The following is a 26,591-nucleotide window of genomic DNA, read 5'->3' as shown; positions in this document are numbered from 1 at the left end:
CTTCTGGTCCTCTGGCCCTCTGGTCCTCTGGCACTCTGGTCCTCTGGGTACACACTTCATCCTCTGCTGCCTGCTTTTGTGCTTCACTTTCATTTCAACGAAGCAGTTAGTCCTTTCTAAGCCCTTGTTTGCACACAGAGTGCTTGAGGCTGTCTTGTGGAGGACTGGGTTGTTCCTAGTCTGGTAAAGACATGTCTGTTAGAGGGATATAGGTTAGTGTGTGGTGTTGTGCATCTGTGCCTGTGTCACTTTCTGAGGGAACGATTAAGGGTAATGTAACTGAATGCTTTTACTTTTGTCTGGGATCACAGAGGATCTAGCCCTGTTTAATCTCAATCTGTTATGTCTCATGTTGCTCCTATATTTCTCCAAGCAACCGAGAGCTATTCATGTGCTGATCCGGCACTATAAGGATGTATTGATTTTAGCCTAAAGGGAGGACCAAATGGCACCCAAATCCCTCCCTATAAATTTAATTTAAAAAATATATATATTTAACTAGGCAAGTCATCTAAGAACAAATTCTTATTTACAATGGCTGCCTGCACCGGCCAATCCCAGACGATGCTGGGACAATTGTGCGCCTCCCTATGGGACTCCTAATCACGGCCAATTGTGATAGAGCCTGGATAAAGTGCCCTACTTTTGACCAGGGCTCATAGGGGGACACAGTCCTAGTCTTTTTTTTCTCTCAGCTGTCACTGTGGAATCACAAGAAAGGGAGATATATTATTATTCCTATCATTGCTAAATACCTTTCATATTTCCCTTCCCACCAGGGGTTGGAATCAAAATCATTTAAATCAATCGTTTCATTCTGAACAGAACCATTTTTTTTTGTGTGTTTCTGTTCCACTGTTTCCGACCAGCAAAATAAAGTTCTGAACCGGTTCGAACTAGAGGTCGACCCATTAATTAGGGCCGATTTCAAGTTATCATGACAAACGGAAATCGGTATTTTTGGACACCTATTTGGACGATTTTATTTATTTAAAAAAAATGTTTTTACACCTTTTATTTAATCTTTATTTAACTAGTCAGTTAAGAACACGTTCTTATTTTCAATGACGTCCTAGGAACGTTGGGTAAACTGCCTTGTGATGACTTGACCTACATTGCGTACTCTATGAATTTAACCATAGTGCATGATTTATGGCCTGTATGGGAGAGGGCGGGGAGATTCTTATGGCATTGCCAGCAGTAAGATTTGAGTTTGATTTCCAAAAAGACAAGGCCTGAAGCTTTTGTAAAAGGTTTGTCACATTCTATTTTCGGATAAATTAAAAAATATATATATATTTCCCCCAAATTCACCGGCCCTGTACAGGGCCCAAAGCAACCGCTCCGAGGGTAACTGGTTAAACTCGAACACCCACAATATACACCCACATTATTCTTTAGTTGTGTTTGAATTATATTTTACTTGTGGTGTTTGTATTATTTTAGTTGTTTGTTTTAGTTGTTTGTATTATTCTAGTTGTGGTGTTTGTATTATTCTAGTTGTGGTGTTTGTATTATTCTAGTTGTGGTGTTTGTATTATTCTAGTTGTGGTGTTTGTATTATTCTAGTTGTGGTGTTTGTATTATTCTAGTTGTGGTGTTTGTATTATTCTAGTTGTGGTGTTTGTATTATTCTAGTTGTGGTGTTTGTATTATTCTAGTTGTGGTGTTTATATTATTCTAGTTGTGGTGTTTGTATTATTCTAGTTGTGGTGTTTGTATTATTCTAGTTGTGGTGTTTGTATTATTCTAGTTGTGGTGTTTATTATTCTAGTTGTGGTGTTTGTATTATTCTAGTTGTGGTGTTTGTATTATTCTAGTTGTGGTGTTTGTATTATTCTAGTTGTGGTGTTTGTATTATTCTAGTTGTGGTGTTTGTATTATTCTAGTTGTGGTGTTTGTATTATTCTAGTTGTGGTGTTTGTATTATTCTAGTTGTGGTGTTTGTATTATTCTAGTTGTGGTGTTTGTATTATTCTAGTTGTGGTGTTTGTATTATTCTAGTTGTGGTGTTTGTATTATTCTAGTTGTGGTGTTTGTATTATTCTAGTTGTGGTGTTTGTATTATTCTAGTTGTGGTGTTTATATTATTCTAGTTGTGGTGTTTGTATTATTCTAGTTGTGGTGTTTGTATTATTCTAGTTGTGGTGTTTGTATTATTCTAGTTGTGGTGTTTGTATTATTCTAGTTGTTTGTATTATTCTAGTTGTGGTGTTTGTATTATTCTAGTTGTGGTGTTTATTATTCTAGTTGTGGTGTTTGTATTATTCTAGTTGTGGTGTTTGTATTATTCTAGTTGTGGTGTTTGTATTATTCTAGTTGTGGTGTTTGTATTATTCTAGTTGTGGCGTTTATATTATTCTAGTTGTGGCGTTTGTATTATTCTAGTTGTGGTGTTTGTATTATTCTAGTTGTGGTGTTTGTATTATTCTAGTTGTGGTGTTTATATTATTCTAGTTGTGGTGTTTGTATTATTCTAGTTGTGGTGTTTATATTATTCTAGTTGTGGTGTTTATATTATTCTAGTTGTAGTGTTTGTATTATTCTAGTTGTGGTGTTTATATTATTCTAGTTGTGGTGTTTATATTATTCTAGTTGTGGTGTTTGTATTATTCTAGTTGTGGTGTTTGTATTATTCTAGTTGTGGTGTTTGTATTATTCTAGTTGTGGTGTTTATATTATTCTAGTTGTGGTGTTTATATTATTCTAGTTGTGGTGTTTGTATTATTCTAGTTGTGGTGTTTGTATTATTCTAGTTGTGGTGTTTATATTATTCTAGTTGTGGTGTTTGTATTATTCTAGTTGTGGTGTTTATATTATTCTAGTTGTGGTGTTTATATTATTCTAGTTGTGGTGTTTGTATTATTCTAGTTGTGGTGTTTGTATTATTCTAGTTGTGGTGTTTATATTATTCTAGTTGTGGTGTTTATATTATTCTAGTTGTGGTGTTTGTATTATTCTAGTTGTGGTGTTTGTATTATTCTAGTTGTGGTGTTTGTATTATTCTAGTTGTGGTGTTTGTATTATTCTAGTTGTGGTGTTTGTATTATTCTAGTTGTGGTGTTTGTATTATTCTAGTTGTGGTGTTTGTATTATTCTAGTTGTGGTGTTTGTATTATTCTAGTTGTGGTGTTTATATTATTCTAGTTGTGGTGTTTGTATTATTCTAGTTGTGGTGTTTGTATTATTCTAGTTGTGGTGTTTGTATTATTCTAGTTGTGGTGTTTGTATTATTTTAGCTGTGGTGTTTATATTATTCTAGTTGTGGTGTTTGTATTATTCTAGTTGTGGTGTTTATATTATTCTAGTTGTGGTGTTTGTATTATTCTAGTTGTGGTGTTTGTATTATTCTAGTTGTGGTGTTTGTATTATTCTAGTTGTGGTGTTTGTATTATTCTAGTTGTGGTGTTTGTATTATTCTAGTTGTGGTGTTTGTATTATTCTAGTTGTGGTGTTTATATTATTCTAGTTGTGGTGTTTGTATTATTCTAGTTGTGGTGTTTGTATTATTCTAGTTGTGGTGTTTGTATTATTCTAGTTGTGGTGTTTGTATTATTCTAGTTGTGGTGTTTGTATTATTCTAGTTGTGGTGTTTGTATTATTCTAGTTGTGGTGTTTGTATTATTCTAGTTGTGGTGTTTGTATTATTCTAGTTGTGGTGTTTGTATTATTCTAGTTGTGGTGTTTGTATTATTCTAGTTGTGGTGTTTGTATTATTCTAGTTGTGGTGTTTGTATTATTCTAGTTGTGGTGTTTGTATTATTCTAGTTGTGGTGTTTGTATTATTCTAGTTGTGGTGTTTGTATTATTCTAGTTGTGGTGTTTGTATTATTCTAGTTGTGGTGTTTGTATTATTCTAGTTGTGGTGTTTGTATTATTCTAGTTGTGGTGTTTGTATTATTCTAGTTGTGGTGTTTGTATTATTCTAGTTGTGGTGTTTTGTATTATTTTAGGTGTTTGTATATCGTTGTATTTGTGTGACTTTCCTTGTCTATCAGCGTTGTTGTTCTTTGTGGACCCCAGGAAGAATTGCTGCGCCGGCAAAAGCTAATGGGAATACCAATAAATATTAAACCTCTGTCTCTCTCTCTGTCTCACTCTCACACACACTTTCTCCACTGCCCCCCCTGCAGCATTGGTGGTTAGACATTCATCATGTAAATGGCCTCGACTCAGACCCATCTCTATTTATTACCCCTTACTGTACATTCTCCTCCCTCATAGATATTAGAAATACGTCTTCTTGACATTCATATCAGCATTCTGTATTACATGTTCTGCATTCTCTGCAGTGGAGGAGTTGATATGGTATTGATTTTGTTCTCTCTTCCTCATCTCTTGCCTTCTTTCTCTCTCGCCACCCCCTCTGTCTGCAGGATGAGTGGGATCACAGTAGTAATGGCAGTACAGGGTCCAGGCCCAGCTCTGGTTCAAGGCCTGGTTCAGGTTCTAGGTCTGGCAGCAGAGGGAGGAACAACCAGTTCAGAGGGCCAGCCAAGGTACAGGTAACTACCAACCCAAACTACAGCTGTTATATCACCTCTCCCCAACCTTAACCCCCAGAAACACAGTGTTATCAAGGTACAGGTAACTACCAACCCAAACTACAGCTGTTCTATCACCTCTCCCCAACCTTAACCCCCAGAAACACAGTGTTATCAAGGTACAGGTAACTACCAACCCAAACTACAGCTGTTATATCACCTCTCCCCAACCTTAACCCCCAGAAACACAGTGTTACCAAGGTACAGGTAACTACCAAACCAAACTACAGCTGTTATATCACCTCTCCCCAACCTTAACCCCCAGAAACACAGTGTTATCAAGGTACAGGTAACTACCAACCCAAACTACAGCTGTTATATCACCTCTCCCCAACCTTAACCCCCAGAAACACAGTGTTACCAAGGTACAGGTAACTACCAACCCAAACTACAGCTGTTCTATCACCTCTCCCCAACCTTAACCCCCAGAAACACAGTGTTATCAAGGTACTGGTAACTACCAAACCAAACTACAGCTGTTATATCACCTCTCCCCAACCTTAACCCCCAGAAACACAGTGTTACCAAGGTACAGGTAACTACCAAACCAAACTACAGCTGTTATATCACCTCTCCCCAACCTTAACCCCCAGAAACACAGTGTTATCAAGGTACAGGTAACTACCAACCCAAACTACAGCTGTTATATCACCTCTCCCCAACCTTAACCCCCAGAAACACAGTGTTACCAAGGTACAGGTAACTACCAACCCAAACTACAGCTGTTATATCACCTCTCCCCAACCTTAACCCCCAGAAACACAGTGTTATCAAGGTACAGGTAACTACCAACCCAAACTACAGCTGTTATATCACCTCTCCCCAACCTTAACCCCCAGAAACACAGTGTTATCAAGGTACAGGTAACTACCAAACCAAACTACAGCTGTTATATCACCTCTCCCCAACCTTAACCCCCAGAAACACAGTGTTATCAAGGTACAGGTAACTACCAAACCAAACTACAGCTGTTATATCACCTCTCCCCAACCTTAACCCCCAGAAACACAGTGTTACCAAGGTACAGGTAACTACCAAACCAAACTACAGCTTTTATATCAGACCACCACCATCACCACAGAACCCCCACAGCAGCTGTGGATGGTGGAGGAAGAAATGGGAGGACGGACTCTCTTCCAGCCATTACTGCAGTATGAGAGCATCGTCTGGTTTCATCCTCCCCCGGCCACCACTGTCCCACACAGTAATACGTATCCAAGTCCTGTTTCACTCTCTTTTGTCCCAAGGGACCCTAAGAAAGCTACTGCAGGCTTATGGCTGCTCCAGAATTCCACCACGTGATTTACTATGAGGTCATCAGGGGTCGTCAGGACAACCCTCACCACCCTCTTTTAGCATGCATCACCTTACTGGAGAGGGGTATACTGTAATATGATGTGCATGAAAAGTCCTCAATGGTTCTGGCTTACCTTGTTCCACGTTATGTGATGTGGGGTTCATGCAGTGTTTGGGGCAGAGGGGGTTGTCCTCTGGTTCTTCTGTCAGGCTCCAGGATATCTCTCCCAGAGGAGTTGTGTGTCTGCTCCATAGAGATACATAGAGGACCCTAGATGTCATAATGGCATTCCTTCCCACAGGGAAAACGCATCAGTCCATTTACCCAAATACAGTACATTTTGACAGACCAGCTAAACACTATTTGTGTCCCCAGAAATGTTTTTATAGAAATAATGCCCCTTTCATCCCTCTCAACACAGGTTGGTGGCACCTTCATTGGAGAGGAGGGGCTCCTGGTAATGACTGGGGAGGAATCAGTGGAATGGTATCAAATACATTAACCACATGGTTTCCATGGTTTCCAGGTGTTTGATGCCATTCCATTTGCTCCGTTCCAACCATTATTATGAGCCGTCCTCCCCTCAGCAGCCTCCACTGCCTCAAGTAGTAATAATCATCCTGTCACTTATTATTTTTCCACTGAAGGGGACTTTAACTAATGCTTCCTCAATGTCAGGGTGTGTTAGCATGCAGGTTGAGTATTTTTTTAAGTTTAACACGGTGACAAGAGAGCTGTTTTGATCACTATTAAGCTGTAGAGTAGTAAACATGTTCCATATTGTGGTGTGCAGGTAATGCACTGTAATAGGTTGTGTGTTGTCTTTCAGAACGGCAACAGAGAAGGGTCATTTGACATCCTGGGTACTGATATCTGGGCTGCTAACACCATGGACTCTCATGGGTATGTCATGCACACTGTTGACTCATTCACACCCCCATCACTACACACACACACACACACACACTGATGATGACTCCTATTACATATTAATTCTATCTCTAGCTCACACTGATACATAGCTAGTTGAGAGTGTTTACTTGAATAGCCTTCTCCCATGGCATTGTATTATGGGATGGATATAAAGGAGAGGTTAGTAATAGTACTCACTTCTGTCTTATCCTTGTACTGTGGTGTTGCTATCTTAGCCAGACGACAACCTGATGATGGGAGCAAATCAAAGTTTATTAGTCACCTGTGCCGAATACAACTAGTGTAGACCTTACCGTGAAATACTGAATACAACTAGCGTAGACCTTACCGTGAAATACTGAATACAACTAGCGTAGACCTTACCGTGAAATACTGAATACAACTAGTGTAGACCTTACCGTGAAATACTGAATACAACTAGTGTAGACCTTACCGTGAAATACTGAATACAACTAGTGTAGACCTTACCGTGAAATACTGAATACAACTAGTGTAGACCTTACCGTGAAATACTGAATACAACTAGCGTAGACCTTACCGTGAAATACTGAATACAACTAGTGTAGACCTTACCGTGAAATACTGAATACAACTAGTGTAGACCTTACCGTGAAATACTGAATACAACTAGTGTAGACCTTACCGTGAAATACTGAATACAACTAGTGTAGACCTTACCGTGAAATACTGAATACAACTAGTGTAGACCTTACCGTGAAATACTGAATACAACTAGCGTAGACCTTACCGTGAAATACTGAATACAACTAGTGTAGACCTTACCGTGAAATACTGAATACAACTAGTGTAGACCTTACCGTGAAATACTGAATACAACTAGTGTAGACCTTACCGTGAAATACTGAATACAACTAGTGTAGACCTTACCGTGAAATACTGAATACAACTAGTGTAGACCTTACCGTGAAATACTGAATACAACTAGTGTAGACCTTACCGTGAAATACTGAATACAACTAGTGTAGACCTTACCGTGAAATACTGAATACAACTAGTGTAGACCATACCGTGAAATACTGAATACAACTAGTGTAGACCTTACCGTGAAATACTGAATACAACTAGTGTAGACCTTACCGTGAAATACTGAATACAACTAGTGTAGACCTTACCGTGAAATACTGAATACAACTAGTGTAGACCTTACCGTGAAATACTGAATACAACTAGTGTAGACCTTACCGTGAAATACTGAATACAACTAGCGTAGACCTTACCGTGAAATACTGAATACAACTAGTGTAGACCTTACCGTGAAATACTGAATACAACTAGTGTAGACCTTACCGTGAAATACTGAATACAACTAGTGTAGACCTTACCGTGAAATACTGAATACAACTAGTGTAGACCTTACCGTGAAATACTGAATACAACTAGTGTAGACCTTACCGTGAAATACTGAATACAACTAGTGTAGACCTTACCGTGAAATACTGAATACAACTAGTGTAGACCATACCGTGAAATACTGAATACAACTAGTGTAGACCTTACCGTGAAATACTGAATACAACTAGTGTAGACCTTACCGTGAAATACTGAATACAACTAGTGTAGACCTTACCGTGAAATACTGAATACAACTAGTGTAGACCTTACCGTGAAATACTGAATACAACTAGTGTAGACCTTACCGTGAAATACTGAATACAACTAGTGTAGACCATACCGTGAAATACTGAATACAACTAGTGTAGACCTTACCGTGAAATACTGAATACAACTAGTGTAGACCTTACCGTGAAATACTGAATACAACTAGTGTAGACCTTACCGTGAAATACTGAATACAACTAGTGTAGACCTTACCGTGAAATACTGAATACAACTAGTGTAGACCTTACCGTGAAATACTGAATACAACTAGTGTAGACCTTACCGTGAAATACTGAATACAACTAGCGTAGACCTTACTGTGAAATACTGAATACAACTAGCGTAGACCTTACCGTGAAATACTGAATACAACTAGTGTAGACCTTACCGTGAAATACTGAATACAACTAGTGTAGACCTTACCGTGAAATACTGAATACAACTAGTGTAGACCTTACCGTGAAATACTGAATACAACTAGTGTAGACCTTACCGTGAAATACTGAATACAACTAGTGTAGACCTTACCGTGAAATACTGAATACAACTAGCGTAGACCTTACTGTGAAATACTGAATACAACTAGCGTAGACCTTACCGTGAAATACTGAATACAACTAGTGTAGACCTTACCGTGAAATACTGAATACAACTAGTGTAGACCTTACCGTGAAATACTGAATACAACTAGTGTAGACCTTACCGTGAAATACTGAATACAACTAGCGTAGACCTTACCGTGAAATACTGAATACAACTAGCGTAGACCTTACCGTGAAATACTGAATACAACTAGTGTAGACCTTACCGTGAAATACTGAATACAACTAGTGTAGACCTTACCGTGAAATACTGAATACAACTAGTGTAGACCTTACCGTGAAATACTGAATACAACTAGCGTAGACCTTACCGTGAAATACTGAATACAACTAGTGTAGACCTTACCGTGAAATACTGAATACAACTAGTGTAGACCTTACCGTGAAATACTGAATACAACTAGTGTAGACCTTACCGTGAAATACTGAATACAACTAGTGTAGACCTTACCGTGAAATACTGAATACAACTAGTGTAGACCTTACCGTGAAATACTGAATACAACTAGTGTAGACCTTACCGTGAAATACTGAATACAACTAGTGTAGACCTTACCGTGAAATACTGAATACAACTAGTGTAGACCTTACCGTGAAATACTGAATACAACTAGTGTAGACCTTACCGTGAAATACTGAATACAACTAGTGTAGACCTTACCGTGAAATACTGAATACAACTAGTGTAGACCTTACCGTGAAATACTGAATACAACTAGTGTAGACCTTACCGTGAAATACTGAATACAACTAGTGTAGACCTTACCGTGAAATACTGAATACAACTAGTGTAGACCTTACCGTGAAATACTGAATACAACTAGTGTAGACCTTACCGTGAAATACTGAATACAACTAGTGTAGACCTTACCGTGAAATACTGAATACAACTAGTGTAGACCTTACCGTGAAATACTGAATACAACTAGTGTAGACCTTACCGTGAAATACTGAATACAACTAGTGTAGACCTTACCGTGAAATACTTCCTTACAAGCCCTTAACCAACAGGGCAGTTCAACAAGAGTTAAGAAATATTGACCAAATAAACTAAAGTAAAAAATGATAACAAGTAACAATATACAGTGGGTACAGGGGGTACCGGTACTGAGTCAGTGTGCGGGGGTACAGGTTGGTTGAGGTCATTTGTTCATGTAGGTAGGGGTGAGGTGACTATGCATAGATACTAAACTGCGAGTAGCAGCAGTGTACAAAACAAATGGAGTGGGGGGGGTCAATGTAAATAGTCCGGTGGTCATTTGTTCATGTAGGTAGGGGTGAGGTGACTATGCATAGATACTAGCAGCAGTGTACAAAACAAATGGAGTGGGGGGGGGGTCAATGTAAATAGTCCGGTGGTCATTTGTTCATGTAGGTAGGGGTGAGGTGACTATGCATAGATACTAGCAGCAGTGTACAAAACAAATGGAGGGGGGGGGGGTCAATGTAAATAGTCCGGTGGTCATTTGATGAATTGTTCAGCACCCTGAGTAGTTGTTGTCAGACAGGAAATGGAACAACACAACCGCAGGGACCACACAGTTTTACCAAAAAGAACTACATTGGCAGCAGCTTAGCCTCGGGTTTAATTCAATTCATTTACAGCCACGTCTTCTTTCAGAATCAGCCAGCTGTTTTTTCTTTTCATTGGTGACGTCTTCTGGCCCTCAAACAGCGTGTGTTCAGAGAACATGTGGTTTGTTCTGATACATATATATATATATATATATATAATATATATATATGTATATATATAATATATATATGTATATGTCAGTATTGTTTTATGAATCCTGGGTGTTTTTAGCCACATGTTTAATTAGCTCAGTTTCTCTATTCTCTAGACACATGAAGGGAATGTCACCTTTCTGAGGATGCTTTCCCAATGGCACCCTATTCCCTGTAATATAGTGCACTGCTGTTGATGAGAGCCATATGGGCCCTGGTCAAAACAGTTCACTATATAGGGAATAGGGTGCCATTTGGGAATGCCGCCTGATATTCAGATTTGGGGACCTAGGGGCCTGTTTGTGACACATTCTGTCATCACAAATACATGTTACCGTATCCCAAAGCTCCCCCTTTTGGGATGCGGTAACAGCATGCCGTTAGGGCTAAATATATTGTGTAACCTGATAGCTAGGTACAGTGGGGCAAAAAAGTATTTTGTGTGAAAACCTTGTGAAGACTTACAGAAAACATTTGACCTCTGTCATTGCCAACAAAGAGTATATAACAAAGTATTGACAAACTTTTGTTATTGACCAAATACTTATTTTCCACCATAATTTGCAAATAAATACATTAAAAATCCTACAATGTGATTTTCTGGATTTTGTCTGTCATAGTTGAAGTGGTACCTATGATGAAAATTACAGGCCTCTCTCATCTTGTTAAGTGGGAGAACTTGCACAATTGGTGGCTGACTAAATACTTACTTGACCCACAGTACGCACATACATGCATACTAATCCATTTTTTGGGATTTGTGTGTATTGCTAGGTATTACTGCGTTTTTAGAGAAACAAGCCTATTTTTGCACCTGCGGTAGCATCTGCAGATGTGTGTTGCGACCGATTTTTGATTTGTTTATGTCATCTTCTTGTCCAATGTTGTGTTTGTAGGGGGGCGACATGGGACCTCCAGCCTGAGAAGCTAGACTTCAGTCAGTTCCACAGGAAACCCTTCAGAGGAACACCAAAGCATCTACCACACATCGACAGAGAGGGGTGAGTGCATCTAGCGGTTCAATTAAATAAATAACAAGTTACTGAGAAAGGAAGTGTGTGTCCAGCGACTCCTTGACATGAGCATAGAGAAACATTGTCCCAGTTCTCTCCCTAACCCTTCTACCTGGCCCTAACCCTGCTACCTGGCCCTAACCCTGCTACCTGGCCCTAACCCTGCTACCTGGCCCTAACCCTTCTACCTGGCCCTAACCCTTCTACCTGGCCCTAACCCTTCTACCTGGCCCTAACCCTTCTACCTGGCCCTAACCCTGCTACCTGGCCCTAACCCTTCTACCTGGCCCTAACCCTTCTACCTGGCCCTAACCCTTCTACCTGGCCCTAACCCTGCTACCTGGCCCTAACCCTTCTACCTGGCCCTAACCCTGCTACCTGGCCCTAACCCTTCTACCTGGCCCTAACCCTTCTACCTGGCCCTAACCCTTCTACCTGGCCCTAACCCTTCTACCTGGCCCTAACCCTTCTACCTGGCCCTAACCCTGCTACCTGGCCCTAACCCTTCTACCTGGCACTAACCCTTCTACCTGGCCCTAACCCTGCTACCTGGCCCTAACCCTTCTACCTGGCCCTAACCCTTCTACCTGGCCCTAACCCTTCTACCTTAAATAAATAACAAGTTACTGAGAAAGGAAGTGTGTGTCCAGCGACTCCTTGACATGAGCATAGAGAAACATTGTCACAGTTCTCTCCCTAACCCTTCTACCTGGCCCTAACCCTGCTACCTGGGCCTAACCCTGCTACCTGGGCCTAACCCTGCTACCTGGCCCTAACCCTTCTACCTGGGCCCTAACCCTTCTACCTGGCCCTAACCCTTCTACCTGGCCCTAACCCTGCTACCTGGGCCTAACCCTTCTACCTGGCCCTAACCCTTCTACCTGGCCCTAACCCTTCTACCTGGCCCTAACCCTTCTACCTGGCCCTAACCCTGCTACCTGGGCCCTAACCCTTCTACCTGGCCCTAACCCTGCTACCTGGCCCTAACCCTTCTACCTGGCCCTAACCCTTCTACCTGGCCCTAACCCTTCTACCTGGCCCTAACCCTTCTACCTGGCCCTAACCCTTCTACCTGGCCCTAACCCTGCTACCTGGCCCTAACCCTGCTACCTGGGCCCTAACCCTTCTACCTGGCCCTAACCCTTCTACCTGGCCCTAACCCTTCTACCTGGCCCTAACCCTGCTACCTGGGCCCTAACCCTGCTACCTGGGCCCTAACCCTTCTACCTGGCCCTAACCCTTCTACCTGGGCCCTAACCCTTCTACCTGGCCCTAACCCTTCTACCTGGCCCTAACCCTGCTACCTGGCCCTAACCCTTCTACCTGGCCCTAACCCTGCTACCTGGCCCTAACCCTTCTACCTGGCCCTAACCCTTCTACCTGGCCCTAACCCTTCTACCTGGCCCTAACCCTTCTACCTGGCCCTAACCCTGCTACCTGGCCCTAACCCTTCTACCTGGCCCTAACCCTGCTACCTGGCCCTAACCCTTCTACCTGGCCCTAACCCTTCTACCTGGCCCTAACCCTTCTACCTGGCCCTAACCCTGCTACCTGGACCTAACCCTTCCATGTTGTTCAATGTTTCCACTTTACAGATCTGAAGGCCTATACATCCCTCCCATTAATCCTCTCCTATGGGATAGACATGAAAATGATGCTGGTCCATTCCATTACTACTTGGTGTCTGTAGCCTCTGCTACACTCTTACTGACCCCTAGGCCTCAGTCTCACTACTGGGTTATCATCACATAAACTCAATCTCAAATGGTCTTTCCACCGTTGCTCACAACCTCTCATCACCTCCTGCTCACCATATTGGAGGAGAAGGTCCAAGATCCCTCTCTTCTAACCTTCTTCTCCAATGAGTTTTGAGAAGGTGAGGAGAGAAAATGTCAGGAATAGAAGAGAAATTGTCCCCTGTATAAGCCAATCAGAGCCCACCTATCCCGCCTACTCATCCCTTATCTCTCGGTCTCTCAGGATGATGAAAGGCAAGTTTGAAGATGATGATGATGGCATCGACCTGAATGACATGGAGAAGTTCCTGCCAGGCCTTACTGTGAGTTAACCTCTTTCTTTGTCTCAGTCCTCTCTATCTGCTTTCTAACAAGACCACATACCTACTAATGGTAGGGAGCTCCATCTGGTGGCTCAAAGATGGAACTTCATACTAAGAATTGTAAGGAATAGTCTTGTCCTTTATGTGAGTGAAGTCTGACATCTAGTGATGAAACGTTGTCCATTTACCTCTGACCATGTTAAAGGGCCAATACTGGCGCCCAGTGGTCGTTTTAAGGTACTTTTCCTTGAGTTCCATAATTTTTCATAAAACACTAGATAAGGTCTTGCTCAGACTAAATCTTTTCTGTTTTTTTGTCCCTTAAAAAACCTAAATAAATCACTTTTCTCTATGTATTACAAATATATATATTTCGCTCTGTTCTCTAGCAAGACTATTTTTTATTTTTTTCGGGCTCCCAAGTGGCACAGCGGTCTAAGGCGCTGCATCTCAGTGCAAGAGGCGTGCGTCACTACAGTCCCTGGTTCGAATCCAGGCTCTATCACATCCGGCCGTGATTGGGAGTCCCATAGGGCGGCGTACAATTGGCCCAGCATCGTCCGGGTTTGGCCGGAGTAGACAGTCATTGTAAATAAGAATTTGTTCTAAACTGACTTGCCTAGTTAAAGGTTAAATTTAATAAAAATTGAAAAATGTCTCTGGCTGTAAACCTACCAATGTCCAAATATATATATATATATATGACTGTAGAACTTTGGAATTCAATTCTAAGAAGATTTATTCATCCCAGAGGGGAAATGATTCCTAGCAGGTCAGGAATAGGATCCAGATCCAGCCAGGGTGGGTCTGTCTCGCATGTCTACAGGACTACGTCACTGTGTACCAGTGTTCCCGTCTGGGTTCGTCTGGTCTGCTGACGGGCAGGATGTTGGCACTGGAGGGTCTGGAGGGCAGGAGAGACACCCCCACCCCCACATGTCTGGTCTCATGTCCAGACTGGCCACCAGGGAGTCCCCCCCCCCTGCCCACGTCATCACTCTGCCTGCCAGTCAGCCAGCCATGACCCCACGCCAGGGCCCAGCCAGTCTCCAGTTCATTGTTTCATTGTGATCACCACGCCATCTCCTTTGACTGACTGCTTTGTAAATAACTCACCACAACGCATGGGAAGGAACTGACTGTGAGGACGAGGATGACCCTGAAAGTAAAACTCAAAGTTGAAAATAGACCAAAGAAAGTACCTCCTCAAGATGACTGAAGAAATACTAGTGTTTATAATCATGTTTCCTTTACAGTACCTGATAATAACTATCTCTTGAGACCTGGGAATGCCGGTCCTGTTCCCCAGTGTTTGTCAGTAGTGACATTCAGTGTGTGTGATACCCGTTGCCCTGTTGGCCTCAGTGGCACATAAAGCTGTCTATTATCCCCTAGCAGGCTCTCAGGGGCCAGGACCAGTCAGTCAGTCCCTAGGTTTACCTCACCTCACTGATAACCTGACTAAATATAGCAGCAGACGGCGCCGCGCCGCGCCGCTAAGCCTCTGTGACTGGAGCTCTCTGTGTGTGTGTGTGTGTGTGTGTGTGTGTGTGGACGACAACGAAATGTGTTTGTGTGTGTTTGAGAATGTGTGTGTCTTGACTACTTGGCTCAGTGTGTGTGGTGCTTGTAGTCAGGACTTACATAACATACAATGGGAATCAAACGCGCATGATGTTGATTAAATGGCAACGAAGTTTTTACATTTTTCGGGGAGATGTTTTACATTTTTATGAGAAGGATTATTGGGGAGGGGTTTTAGGGAGAGGAAGATGGATTTTTGGGGCTGGGGGATATCGGGAGAGATGTAATTATTTTGGCGTGGGGAGGTCGTGGAGAGGAATGGGTGGATCCCAAAGCCGAGCTCTGCCATCCAGGACTACACCAGGCGGTGTCAGAGGAAGGCCCTAAAAATGGTCAAAGACTCCAGGACACACAATTCATAGACTGTTCTCTCTGCTACTGCGAAAGACCAAAAGGTTCCTGAACATCTTCTACCCCCAAGCCATCAGACTGGTGAACAGCTTCTACCCCCAAGTCATTAAACTGCTGAACAGCTTCTACCCCCAAGTCATTAGACTGCTGAACAGCTCCGCCCCCCCCAAGTCATTAGACTGCTGAACAGCTCCGACCCCCCCAACTCATTAGACTGCTGAACAGCTTCTACCCCCAACTCATTAGACTGCTGAACAGCTTCTACCCCCAACTCATTAGACTGCTGAACAGCTTCTACCCCCAACTCATTAGACTGCTGAACAGCTCCGACCCCCCCCCCAAGTCATTAGACTGCTGAACAGCTTCTACCCCCAAGCCATCAGACTGCTGAACAGCTTCTACCTCCAACACACACACACTCCAACACACACACACACACACACACACTCTCCAACACACACACACACACTCTCCAACTCACACACACACACACACTCCAACACACGCGCACACACACACTCCAGCACACGCACACACACTCCAGCACACGCACACACACTCCAGCACACGCACACACACACTCCAGCACACGCACACACACACTCCAGCACACCCACACATACACTCCAGCACACGCACACACACACTCCAGCACACACTCCAGCACACACACACACACACTCCAACACACGCGCACACACACGCACACACACTCCAGCACACGCACACACACTCCAGCACACGCACACACACTCCAGCACACGCACACACACACTCCAGCACACGCACACACACACTCCAGCACACCCACACATACACTCCAGCACACGCACACACACACTCCAGCACACACTCCAGCACACACACACTCCAACACACACACACGCGCACACACTCCAATACACGCACACACATGCGCACGCACACACACTCCAGCACGCACACACAAGCACACACACTCCAGCACACGCACACACACTCCAACACACGCGCACGCACACACTCCAATACACACATACACACACTCCAATACACACACACACACTAAATATGCTCATGCACACAAAACCCATACATGCATATTGATGCCACACTCACACATTTGTGAACTTGTCACGTTTTATTACCTATAATAATTGCCTTGTCACCTTTACCTGCATGTACATATTTCCTCAACTATTGGTACCCCTTCACATTGACTCGGTACCGCTACTCCTTTGTAGATATCCTCATTATTTAGTGTTACTAGTTCCTTTTTTGTTGTTGTAATTGTCAAATGTTCTCACTACTTAACTGAGTTGTTGGCTATGGGCTTGTCAGTAAGCATTTCATGGTAAAGGCTACACCTGTTGTATTCAGCGCATGTGACAAATACGATTCGATTTGAAAATGTTTTCACCCTCAGATTCCAGGGCTACTCTGGGGAAACAGACTAATTCACAACCAGAATAGCAGCACCAAGGCCCACTAGGTAAAAGAACCTGGGAGGACAGGAAAGGCAGGGCACAGGGGAGGACCAGCATCCTCTACTCCCCCCATGTTATGAGATTCCTGCAGGATGATTCTATGGAGCTTGGTCTGGGTCTGGAGTGAGACGTGCTTCATTAAGGATAAGTCAAGCCCCTTCCCCTTCCCTCTATTCAGTCCCATTTCTGACATAGTTTACACCCACCTGACCCTAGCAAAGCTTTAGCCAAGGTGTGTGTGTGTGCTTGTTTACGTCAGGTCAGATTTAAGAGCCTGACAGGGCCAGAGAGGTACAGTAGTCACTGATGGCAGGATAGCCCTCTCATGTCAGTTTTAAGAGCCTGACAGGGCCAGAGAGGTACAGTAGTCACTGATGGCAGGATTGCCCTCTCATGTCAGATTTAAGAGCCTGACAGGGCCAGAGAGGTACAGTAGTCACTGATGGCAGGATAGCCCTCTCATGTCAGATTTAAGAGCCTGACAGGGCCAGAGAGGTACAGTAGTCACTGATGGCAGCAGGATAGCCCTCTCATGTCAGATTTAAGAGCCTGACAGGGCCAGAGAGGTACAGTAGTCACTGATGGCAGGATAGCCCTCTCATGTCAGATTTAAGAGCCTGACAGGGCCAGAGAGGTACAGTAGTCACTGATGGCAGCAGGATAGCCCTCTCATGTCAGATTTAAGAGCCTGACAGGGCCAGAGAGGTACTGTAGTCACTGATGGCAGGATAGCCCTCTCATGTTTTCATAGTGACAGACGGGGATGGACGTCTCAGTCATCGGGGTTGGTGAAGTCAACATGAGATTGTTATTGTGATATGTATATCTCTGCGTGCTCTGGGAGATTCTGAGCATGTCAACACAATGCTTGCATGACTCTGGGTGTGTGATATATTTTCAATACCCTAACAACATCCAGTTGCCTTGTTTGTGAGACTGCAACTTGGCTGCCATGTGCGGAAGTCATCCGGCACCATTTGATTTCAATAGGTATTGCTATTGCTTGCCTTTCATCACGTTCTTCCTTTTCCTATGGGTGACCATGTTTTTTCATCGACATTCGAGCCCGGCTCGTCTGTTTCTGTACGCGTTGCGTGGGATGTGCACGTTTGCTCATGTCATTTCCATCGTCCCATTTGTTTCCTTTATAAACTCTCATGGTCTCATCAACTCCAGCCTGATGGATATACAGTAGATCGGCCCTGGCTCATTAATGAAGACTGAACTCATGTTGGTAAACATCATGGCGGTTAAGTAGATGAATTGTACTTTTCTCTGTCTTGAGTCAGTGATGAGGAGATCCAGGGTGACGTGACATACTGTATATATCTAGGACTTCCTGTCCTCTGTCCCTTGTGGGACTGGCTGATTTCTGCTTGTTTTCCCAAGGGGGAGGCAGTCAGATAGCCTGGTCCCAGATTGGTTTGTGATCTTACTTGCTGGTCATTGTCACTTCATTGACCACAGGAGCTGTCAAGACAGCACAAACAGATCTGGCACCAGGCTATCTGACGGAGTCTCACCCCTCTGCTTCCCACAGTCCATAGTGCTACTGATCCAGTCAGTCATTGGGGACCTGAGTTATGGGCCTGGCCGGCTGACCGGTGGTGGCCAGGCAGGGGCCACAGAGTCACTGAGGACATATCCGGCCTGGTCCGCTCCAGTTCCTTCCTGCAGAACAAAGCGACCAGGGGACCAGACTCAAGATGTCTCCTCAGACTGGCTGGCCCGCTCAGTCTACGTGCACCAGAGCAGGACCCTCAGAGGGGAGGCAGTCAGCCAACCAGCCCTCGGGACTCGGGTCGGTGACTGGGGTCCGGGTGCTGGGACCGTACTTAACACAGGCCTGTCTGGGGCTGAAGGAATAGTTGGCCCTGCTCCCTCCTCCATCCTTGTCCTCCTCATTCTCCCTCCTTCACGTCCACTGTAGAACAATGAGGTCAGCGTGGAGAGCAGCCCCCTCCTACACCCTTTTCCTGCCATTGTCAGAGAGGAGAGAGTCTGTGTTAGGTGTGCTCCCAGTGACCGACCACAGAGGAACACTGACCTTCTAGAGATCAGGAACTGGAGAAGACTCGTAGACACACGTGGACGCACACACAGGCACACACACACACACACACACACACACACATTGCTTTCGGAAAGTTGGCAGACCCCTTGACTTTTTCCAGATTTTGTTACGTTATAGCCTTATTCTAAAATGGAATATTTTATTTATTATTATTTTATTTTATATTTTTTTGCCCGTTATTAATATACACACAATACCCCATAATGACAAAAGAAAAAACAGTTTTTTTAAGACATTTTTGCAAATGTATTAAAAATAAAACTGATCACATTTACATACGTATTCAGTCCCTTTACTCAGTACTTTGTTAAAGCACCTTTTTGAAGTGATTACAGCCTTGAGTCTTCTTGGAGCGTCGCTGCACAGCTAATTTCAGGTCTCTGTTCGATTGGGTTCAAGTCCGGGCTCTGGCTGGGCCACTAAAGGACATTCAGAGACTTTTCCGAAGTCACTCCTGCGTTGTCTTGGCTGTGTGCTTAGGGACATTGTCCTGTTGGAAGGTGAACCTTCACCCCAGTCTGAGGTCCTAAGTGCTCTGGAGCAGGGTTTCATCAAGGATCTCTCTGTACTTTGCTCCATTCATCTTTCCCTCGATCCTGACTAGTCTCCCCTGCCGCTGATAAACATCCCCACAGCATGATGCTGCCACCACCATGCTTCACCGTAGGGATGGTGTCAGGTTTCCTCCAGATCTAACGCTTGGCATTCAAGCCAAAGAGTTCAATCTTGGTTTCATCAGACCAGAGAATCTTGTTTCTCATGGTCTGAGAGTTCTCTAGTTGCCTTTTTACAAACTCCAAGCGGGCTGTTCTGTGACTTTTACTGAGGGGCTTCCGTCTGGCCACTCTACCATAAAGGCCTGATTGGTGGAGTGCTGCAGAGATGGTTGTCCTTCTGGAAGGTTCGCCCGTCTCCACAGAGGATCTCTGGAGCTCTGTCAGTGACCATCGGGTTCTTGGTCACCTCCCTGACCAAGGCCCTTCTCCCCCGATTGTTCAGTTTGACCGGACGGCCAGCTCTAGGACGAGTCTTGGTGGTTCTAAACCTGTTCCATCTAAGAATGATGGAGGCCACTGTGTTCTTGGGGACCTTCCATGCTGCAGAAATGTTTAGATACCCTTTCCCAGATCTGTGCCTCGACACAATCCTGTCTCGGAGTTCTACGGACAAGTCCTTCAACTTCATGGCTTGGTTTTTGCTCTGACATGCACTGTCAACTGTGGGACCTTATATAGACAGGTGTGTGCCTTTCCAAGTCTTGTCCAATCAATTGGTGGACTCCAATCAAGTTGTAGAAAAATCTCAAGGAAGATCAATGGAAACAGGAAGCACCTGAGCTCAATTTCCGGTCTCATAGCAAAGGGTCTGAATACTAAAAGCTATTTCAGATTTTCATTTCTTTATACATTTGCAAAAATGTATAAAAATCAGTTTTTGCTTGGTCATTATGGGGTATTGTGTGTAGATTGATGAGAAAAACAATGAGTTTAATCCATTTTAGAAAAAGGCTGTAATGTAACAACATTTGGGAAAAGTCAAGGGGTCTGAATACTGTGTGAATGGGTTAATGTGTTATTTGCCTGCAACTCTTCCTGTGTGAATGGGTTAATGTGTTATTTGCCTGCAACTCTTCCTGTGTGAATGGGTTCATGTGTTATTTGCCTGCAACTCTTCCTGTGTGAATGGGTTCATGTGTTATTTGCCTGCAACTCTTCCTGTGTGAATGGGTTAATGTGTTGTTTGCCTGCAACTCTTCCTGTGTGAATGGGTTAATTTATGTGCCTGCAACTCTTCCTGTGTGAATGGGTTAATTTATGTGCCTGCAACTCTTCCTGTGTGAATGGGTTAATGTGTTGTTTGCCTGCAACTCTTCCTGTGTGAATGGGTTAATTTATGTGCCTGCAACTCTTCCTGTGTGAATGGGTTAATGTGTTGTTTGCCTGCAACTCTTCCTGTGTGAATGGGTTAATGTGTTGTTTGCCTGCAACCCTTCCTGTGTGAATGGGTTCATTTATGTGCCTGCAACTCTTCCTGTGTGAATGGGTTAATGTGTTATTTGCCTGCAACTCTTCCTGTGTGAATGGGTTAATGTGTTATTTGCCTGCAACTCTTCCTGTGTGAATGGGTTCATGTGTTATTTGCCTGCAACTCTTCCTGTGTGAATGGGTTAATGTGTTGTTTGCCTGCAACTCTTCCTGTGTGAATGGGTTAATTTGTTATGTCTGGATGTCTTTCTTTATTCCCCAAACCTCTAAATTATATACATCAGAATTCACCATCTGACATTCAACAACGCGTCCAAGATCATGAATGAACGGCAGACATCTGGGATGTTGAGTATCAACACTTCCACTCCATAATCATCACTTCTGGTGGTCTGGTCTTGACCATCTCATTGGTTGACCAGACAGAGGAGGATTGCATGGTGATAGCTGTTAGAGGCACCTCCCCTGTGGGATTAGGAGCCAGTCGTGGGGCTTGCATCCCAAATGGCACCCTATTTTCTATGGGCTCTGGTCAAGAGTAGTGCACTACGAAGGGAATAGGGTACCAATTGGGACATGGCCCTGGATATCCTGCATGCCACGCCCCGTAAACCCTATTATGGCTCGTAGTCCTTCCACTGTATTTGAGACTGGAAAACCAATCCACACTGACCTGAATTGTACTGGTAAGAGATGGGAGGTGGGTAGAGGGAGGGGAAGAGAGACCAGAGAAAGACAGGGGCTGATGGGAGGCAGGAGGGAGGAAAAGAGAAGGTAGAAAAAGAGGGCTTTGTGGATGGCGGAGATAAACAAAGTCTGTGTGGGCCAAAGCCCCCCGCTGTAGAGCCCCCTATCTGTGCCCCCGCCAGACTAGACCACCAGACTGTACTGGCTCTTTGGGATTATATACCAGCCAGACTAGACCACCAGACTGTACTGGCTCTTTGTGATTATATACCAGCCAGACTAGACCACCAGACTGTACTGGCTCTTTGTGATTATATACCAGCCAGACTAGACCACCAGACTGTACTGGCTCTTTGTGATTCTATACCAGCCAGACTAGACCACCAGACTGTACTGGCTCTTTGGGATTATATACCAGCCAGACTAGACCACCAGACTGTACTGGCTCTTTGTGATTATATACCAGCCAGACTAGACCACCAGACAGACTGTACTGGCTCTTTGTGATTATATACCAGCCAGACTAGACCACCAGACTGTACTGGCTCTTTGAGATTATATACCAGCCAGACTAGACCACCAGACTGTACTGGCTCTTTGTGATTATATACCAGCCAGACTAGACCACCAGACTGTACTGGCTCTTTGTGATTCTATACCAGCCAGACTAGACCACCAGACTGTACTGGCTCTTTGTGATTCTATACCAGCCAGACTAGACCACCAGACTGTACTGGCTCTTTGAGATTATATACCAGCCAGACTAGACCACCAGACTGTACTGGCTCTTTGGGATTATATACCAGCCAGACTAGACCACCAGACAGACTGTACTGGCTCTTTGTGATTATATACCAGCCAGACATGGGCCCATTAGGCAGTATCCTGTCCTGCTTTCGCTCTCTACCTTCCAGGCTGATCAATAAGACCAAGTGAAATCATTCTCCTTCATCCATCAAAACAATTCAAGTGGCTTTATAAGCATTGGTTATAACTGATGTACAGTGTATATACAATATTAACTATTAGTTATAATAATTTGTTGATGTAGTTCTGAAGTGTGTATCCCACTGAATGTGGAAGTGGGGACTGGGGTAATGTTGTTCCCTAACAGTCTGTCATTGTGATGACAGCCTCATCCCGCCTCTGACTGAACTGACTGAAAACCAGAAAAGCAAGACACCGCTCTCCAGCTTTACAAAAGCACCAATCCTCCAGCGATCTCTCTCTCTCTCCTCCCATTGTCTTTAAGCTGTGGCTTTCTGCCTGACGCTGTAGACTGGCTGCTCCACTCATAAAGGCTTCTTATGGCCAGAGAACACCGGTTCTCTGACTGGCCTGTCTGGGAATAATAAACCAGTAGATTACTAGAGTAGAGCCTGAACACTACAACCTGTTAATAATAAGCCATTAGATTAGAGCCTGTTAATAGTAAACCATTAGACTAGAGCCTGTTAATAATAAGCCATAAGACTAGACTAGAGCCTGAACACTAGAGCCTGTTAATAATAAGCCATTAGACTAGACTAGAGCCTGTTAATAATAAGCCATTAGACTAGAGCTTGTTAATAGTAAACTATTAGACTAGACTAGAGCCTGTTAATAGTAAACCATTAGACTAGAGCCTGTTAATAATAAGCCATTAGACTAGAGCCTGTTAATAATAAGCCATTAGACTAGAGCCTGTTAATAATAAACCATTAGACTAGAGCCTGTTAATAATAAGCCATTAGACTAGAGCCTGTTAATAGTAAACTATTAGACTAGACTAGAGCCTGTTAATAGTAAACCATTAGACTAGAGCCTGTTAATAGTAAACCATTAGACTAGAGCCTGTTAATAATAAGCCATTAGACTAGAGCCTGTTAATAGTAAACCATTAGACTAGAGCCTGTTAATAGTAAACCATTAGACTAGAGCCTGTTAATAATAAGCCATTAGACTAGACTAGAGCCTGTTAATAGTAAACCATTAGACTAGAGCCTGTTAATAATAAACCATTAGACTAGAGCCTGTTAATAATAAGCCATTAGACTAGAGCCTGTTAATAGTAAGCCATTAGACTAGACTAGAGCCTGTTAATAGTAAACCATTAGACTAGAGCCTGTTACTAATAAGCCATTAGACTAGAGCCTGTTAATAATAAGCCATTAGACTAGAGCCTGTTAATAATAAGCCATTAGACTAGACTAGAGCCTGTTAATAGTAAGCCATTAGACTAGAGCCTGTTAATAATAAGCCATTAGACTAGAGCCTGTTAATAGTAAACCATTAGACTAGAGCCTGTTAATAATAAGCCATAAGACTAGACTAGAGCCTGAACACTAGAGCCTGTTAATAATAAGCCATTAGACTAGACTAGAGCCTGTTAATAATAAGCCATTAGACTAGAGCCTGTTAATAATAAGCCATTAGACTAGAGCCTGTTAATAGTAAACTATTAGACTAGACTAGAGCCTGTTAATAGTAAACCATTAGACTAGAGCCTGTTAATAATAAGCCATTAGACTAGAGCCTGTTAATAGTAAACCATTAGACTAGAGCCTGTTAATAATAAGCCATTAGACTAGAGCCTGTTAATAGTAAACCATTAGACTAGAGCCTGTTAATAGTAAACCATTAGACTAGAGCCTGTTAATAATAAGCCATTAGACTAGAGCCTGTTAATAATAAGCCATTAGACTAGAGCCTGTTAATAGTAAGCCATTAGACTAGACTAGAGCCTGTTAATAGTAAACCATTAGACTAGAGCCTGTTACTAATAAGCCATTAGACTAGAGCCTGTTAATAATAAGCCATTAGACTAGACTAGAGCCTGAACACTAGAGCCTGTTAATAATAAGCCATTAGACTAGACTAACCTGTTAATAATAAGCCATTAGACTAGAGCCTGTTAACAATAAGCCATAAGCCATTAGACTAGAGCCTGTTAATAGTAAACCATTAGCCTTTACTAGAGCCTGTTAATAGTAAACCATTAGACTAGAGCCTGTTAATAATAAGCCATTAGACTAGAGCCTGTTAACAATAAGCCATAAGACTAGAGCCTGTTAATAGTAAACCATTAGACTAGACTAGAGCCTGTTAACAATAAGCCATAAGACTAGAGCCTCATTTTTCACTTCGATGTTGAGTTTTTACAAGTGACCCTTTGGAAAGGAATCAGACAGATCCACAATAACTGCATGTTCTGTTGCGAAATGTGGTATCCCTCTTGGAGAGACGAGGCAGTGGATTTCTGACTCATCATCCATCCAGCAGGCCTATTGGACGGACCTGGGCTGATTGGAGAAAGGTCATTGGCAGACTGTGTTTCAGAGCTTTGTATTCATGCTTCTCGAATAGAAGGATTATTTCTGGTGTGTTGTAATGTGTATTTTACCACCGGTACTATTGGAAACGCACATCACATTTTCTCAGCCATCTCAAGTTCTGTGGTCAGCTGTTATGCACATGCCTGGGATTCTGAGTAAAAGAACCTTGCTGTTTTTGCAAGCTGATGGCTGTTTTGCAAGACTGTCATATTGTTTTTGGTCTCTGTGTTGGTCGGAGTCTGGTTTATATATCGGAGGCATTGTAATCCCACACTGCCCACTCACACTGACGTTCAAAATCGAATCAAATGTTATTTAACACATTCTTCATAAACAACAGGTATAGACAAACAGTGAAATGCACATTTACTGGCCCTTAACAACAAGAGATAAATAAAGATAATAAAACAAGGAATTAATACACAGAATAATAACTTGACTATATACACGGGGTATCAGTACCGAGTTGATGTGCAGGGGTACGAGGTCCTTGTGGTAGATATGTACAGTACCAGTCAAAAGCTTGGACAGGGTTTTTCTTTATTTGTACTATTTTCTACATTGTAGAATAATAGTGAAGACATCATAACTATGAAATAACACATCATGTAGTAACCAAAGAAGTGTTGAACAGGTTCTACAAAATAGCCACCATTTGCCTTGATGACAGCTTTCTCTCAACCAGCTTCATGAGGTTGTCACCTGGATTTACCAGCCCCAGAAATTGCATCCCAAATAAAAGCTTCACAGAGGTAAAGTTACAGACACATCTCAACATAACCTGTTCAGAAGAGACTGTGTGAATCAGGCCTTCATGGTCAAATTGCTGCAAAGAAACCACTAGTTAAGGAGAAGAGACTTGCTTGGGTCAAGAAACACGACCAATGCACATTAAACAGGTGGAAGTCTGTCATTTGGTCTGAGTCCAAATTTGAGATTTTTGGTTCCTGCATCAGATGACCTGGCCTCCACAATTACCCGACCTCAACCCAATTGAGATGGTTTTGAATTAGTTTGACCGCAGAGTGAAAGAAAAGCAGCCAACAAGTGCTCAGCATATGTGGGAACCCCTTCAAGACTGTTGGAAAAGCATTCCAGGTGAAGCTGGTTGAGGGAGTACCAAGTGTGCGAAGTTGTCAAGGCAAAGGGTGGCTACTTTGAAGAATCCCAAATATAAAATATATTTTGATTTGTTTAACACTTTTTTTTGGTTACTACATGATTCCATATGTGTTATTTCATAGTGTAATGTCTTCACTATTATTCTACAATGTAGAAAACAGTAAAAAAAAAAAAAACCCTGCTATAGTTTAGGTGTCAACTTTTGACTGGTT

The 26,591-nt window shown here is 43.0% G+C and overlaps 1 protein-coding gene across 1 annotated transcript in view; it reads left to right on the top strand.

Annotated features, from left to right (window-relative positions):
* ctif (CBP80/20-dependent translation initiation factor) overlaps nucleotides 1–26,591 on the top strand; it is a 224,797-nt gene that overhangs the window by 47,735 nt on the left and 150,471 nt on the right. Inside the window, 4 exon segments of the mRNA XM_065007588.1 lie at nucleotides 4,377–4,505; nucleotides 6,671–6,744; nucleotides 11,621–11,725; nucleotides 13,718–13,796. Coding sequence (XP_064863660.1) covers nucleotides 4,377–4,505; nucleotides 6,671–6,744; nucleotides 11,621–11,725; nucleotides 13,718–13,796 — 387 coding nt within the window.

The sequence above is a fragment of the Oncorhynchus nerka genome, linkage group LG22 (genome assembly GCF_034236695.1).
Source record: "Oncorhynchus nerka isolate Pitt River linkage group LG22, Oner_Uvic_2.0, whole genome shotgun sequence".
Lineage (NCBI taxonomy): Eukaryota > Metazoa > Chordata > Actinopteri > Salmoniformes > Salmonidae > Oncorhynchus > Oncorhynchus nerka.
This window is presented reverse-complemented; position numbering and strand designations above follow the sequence as displayed.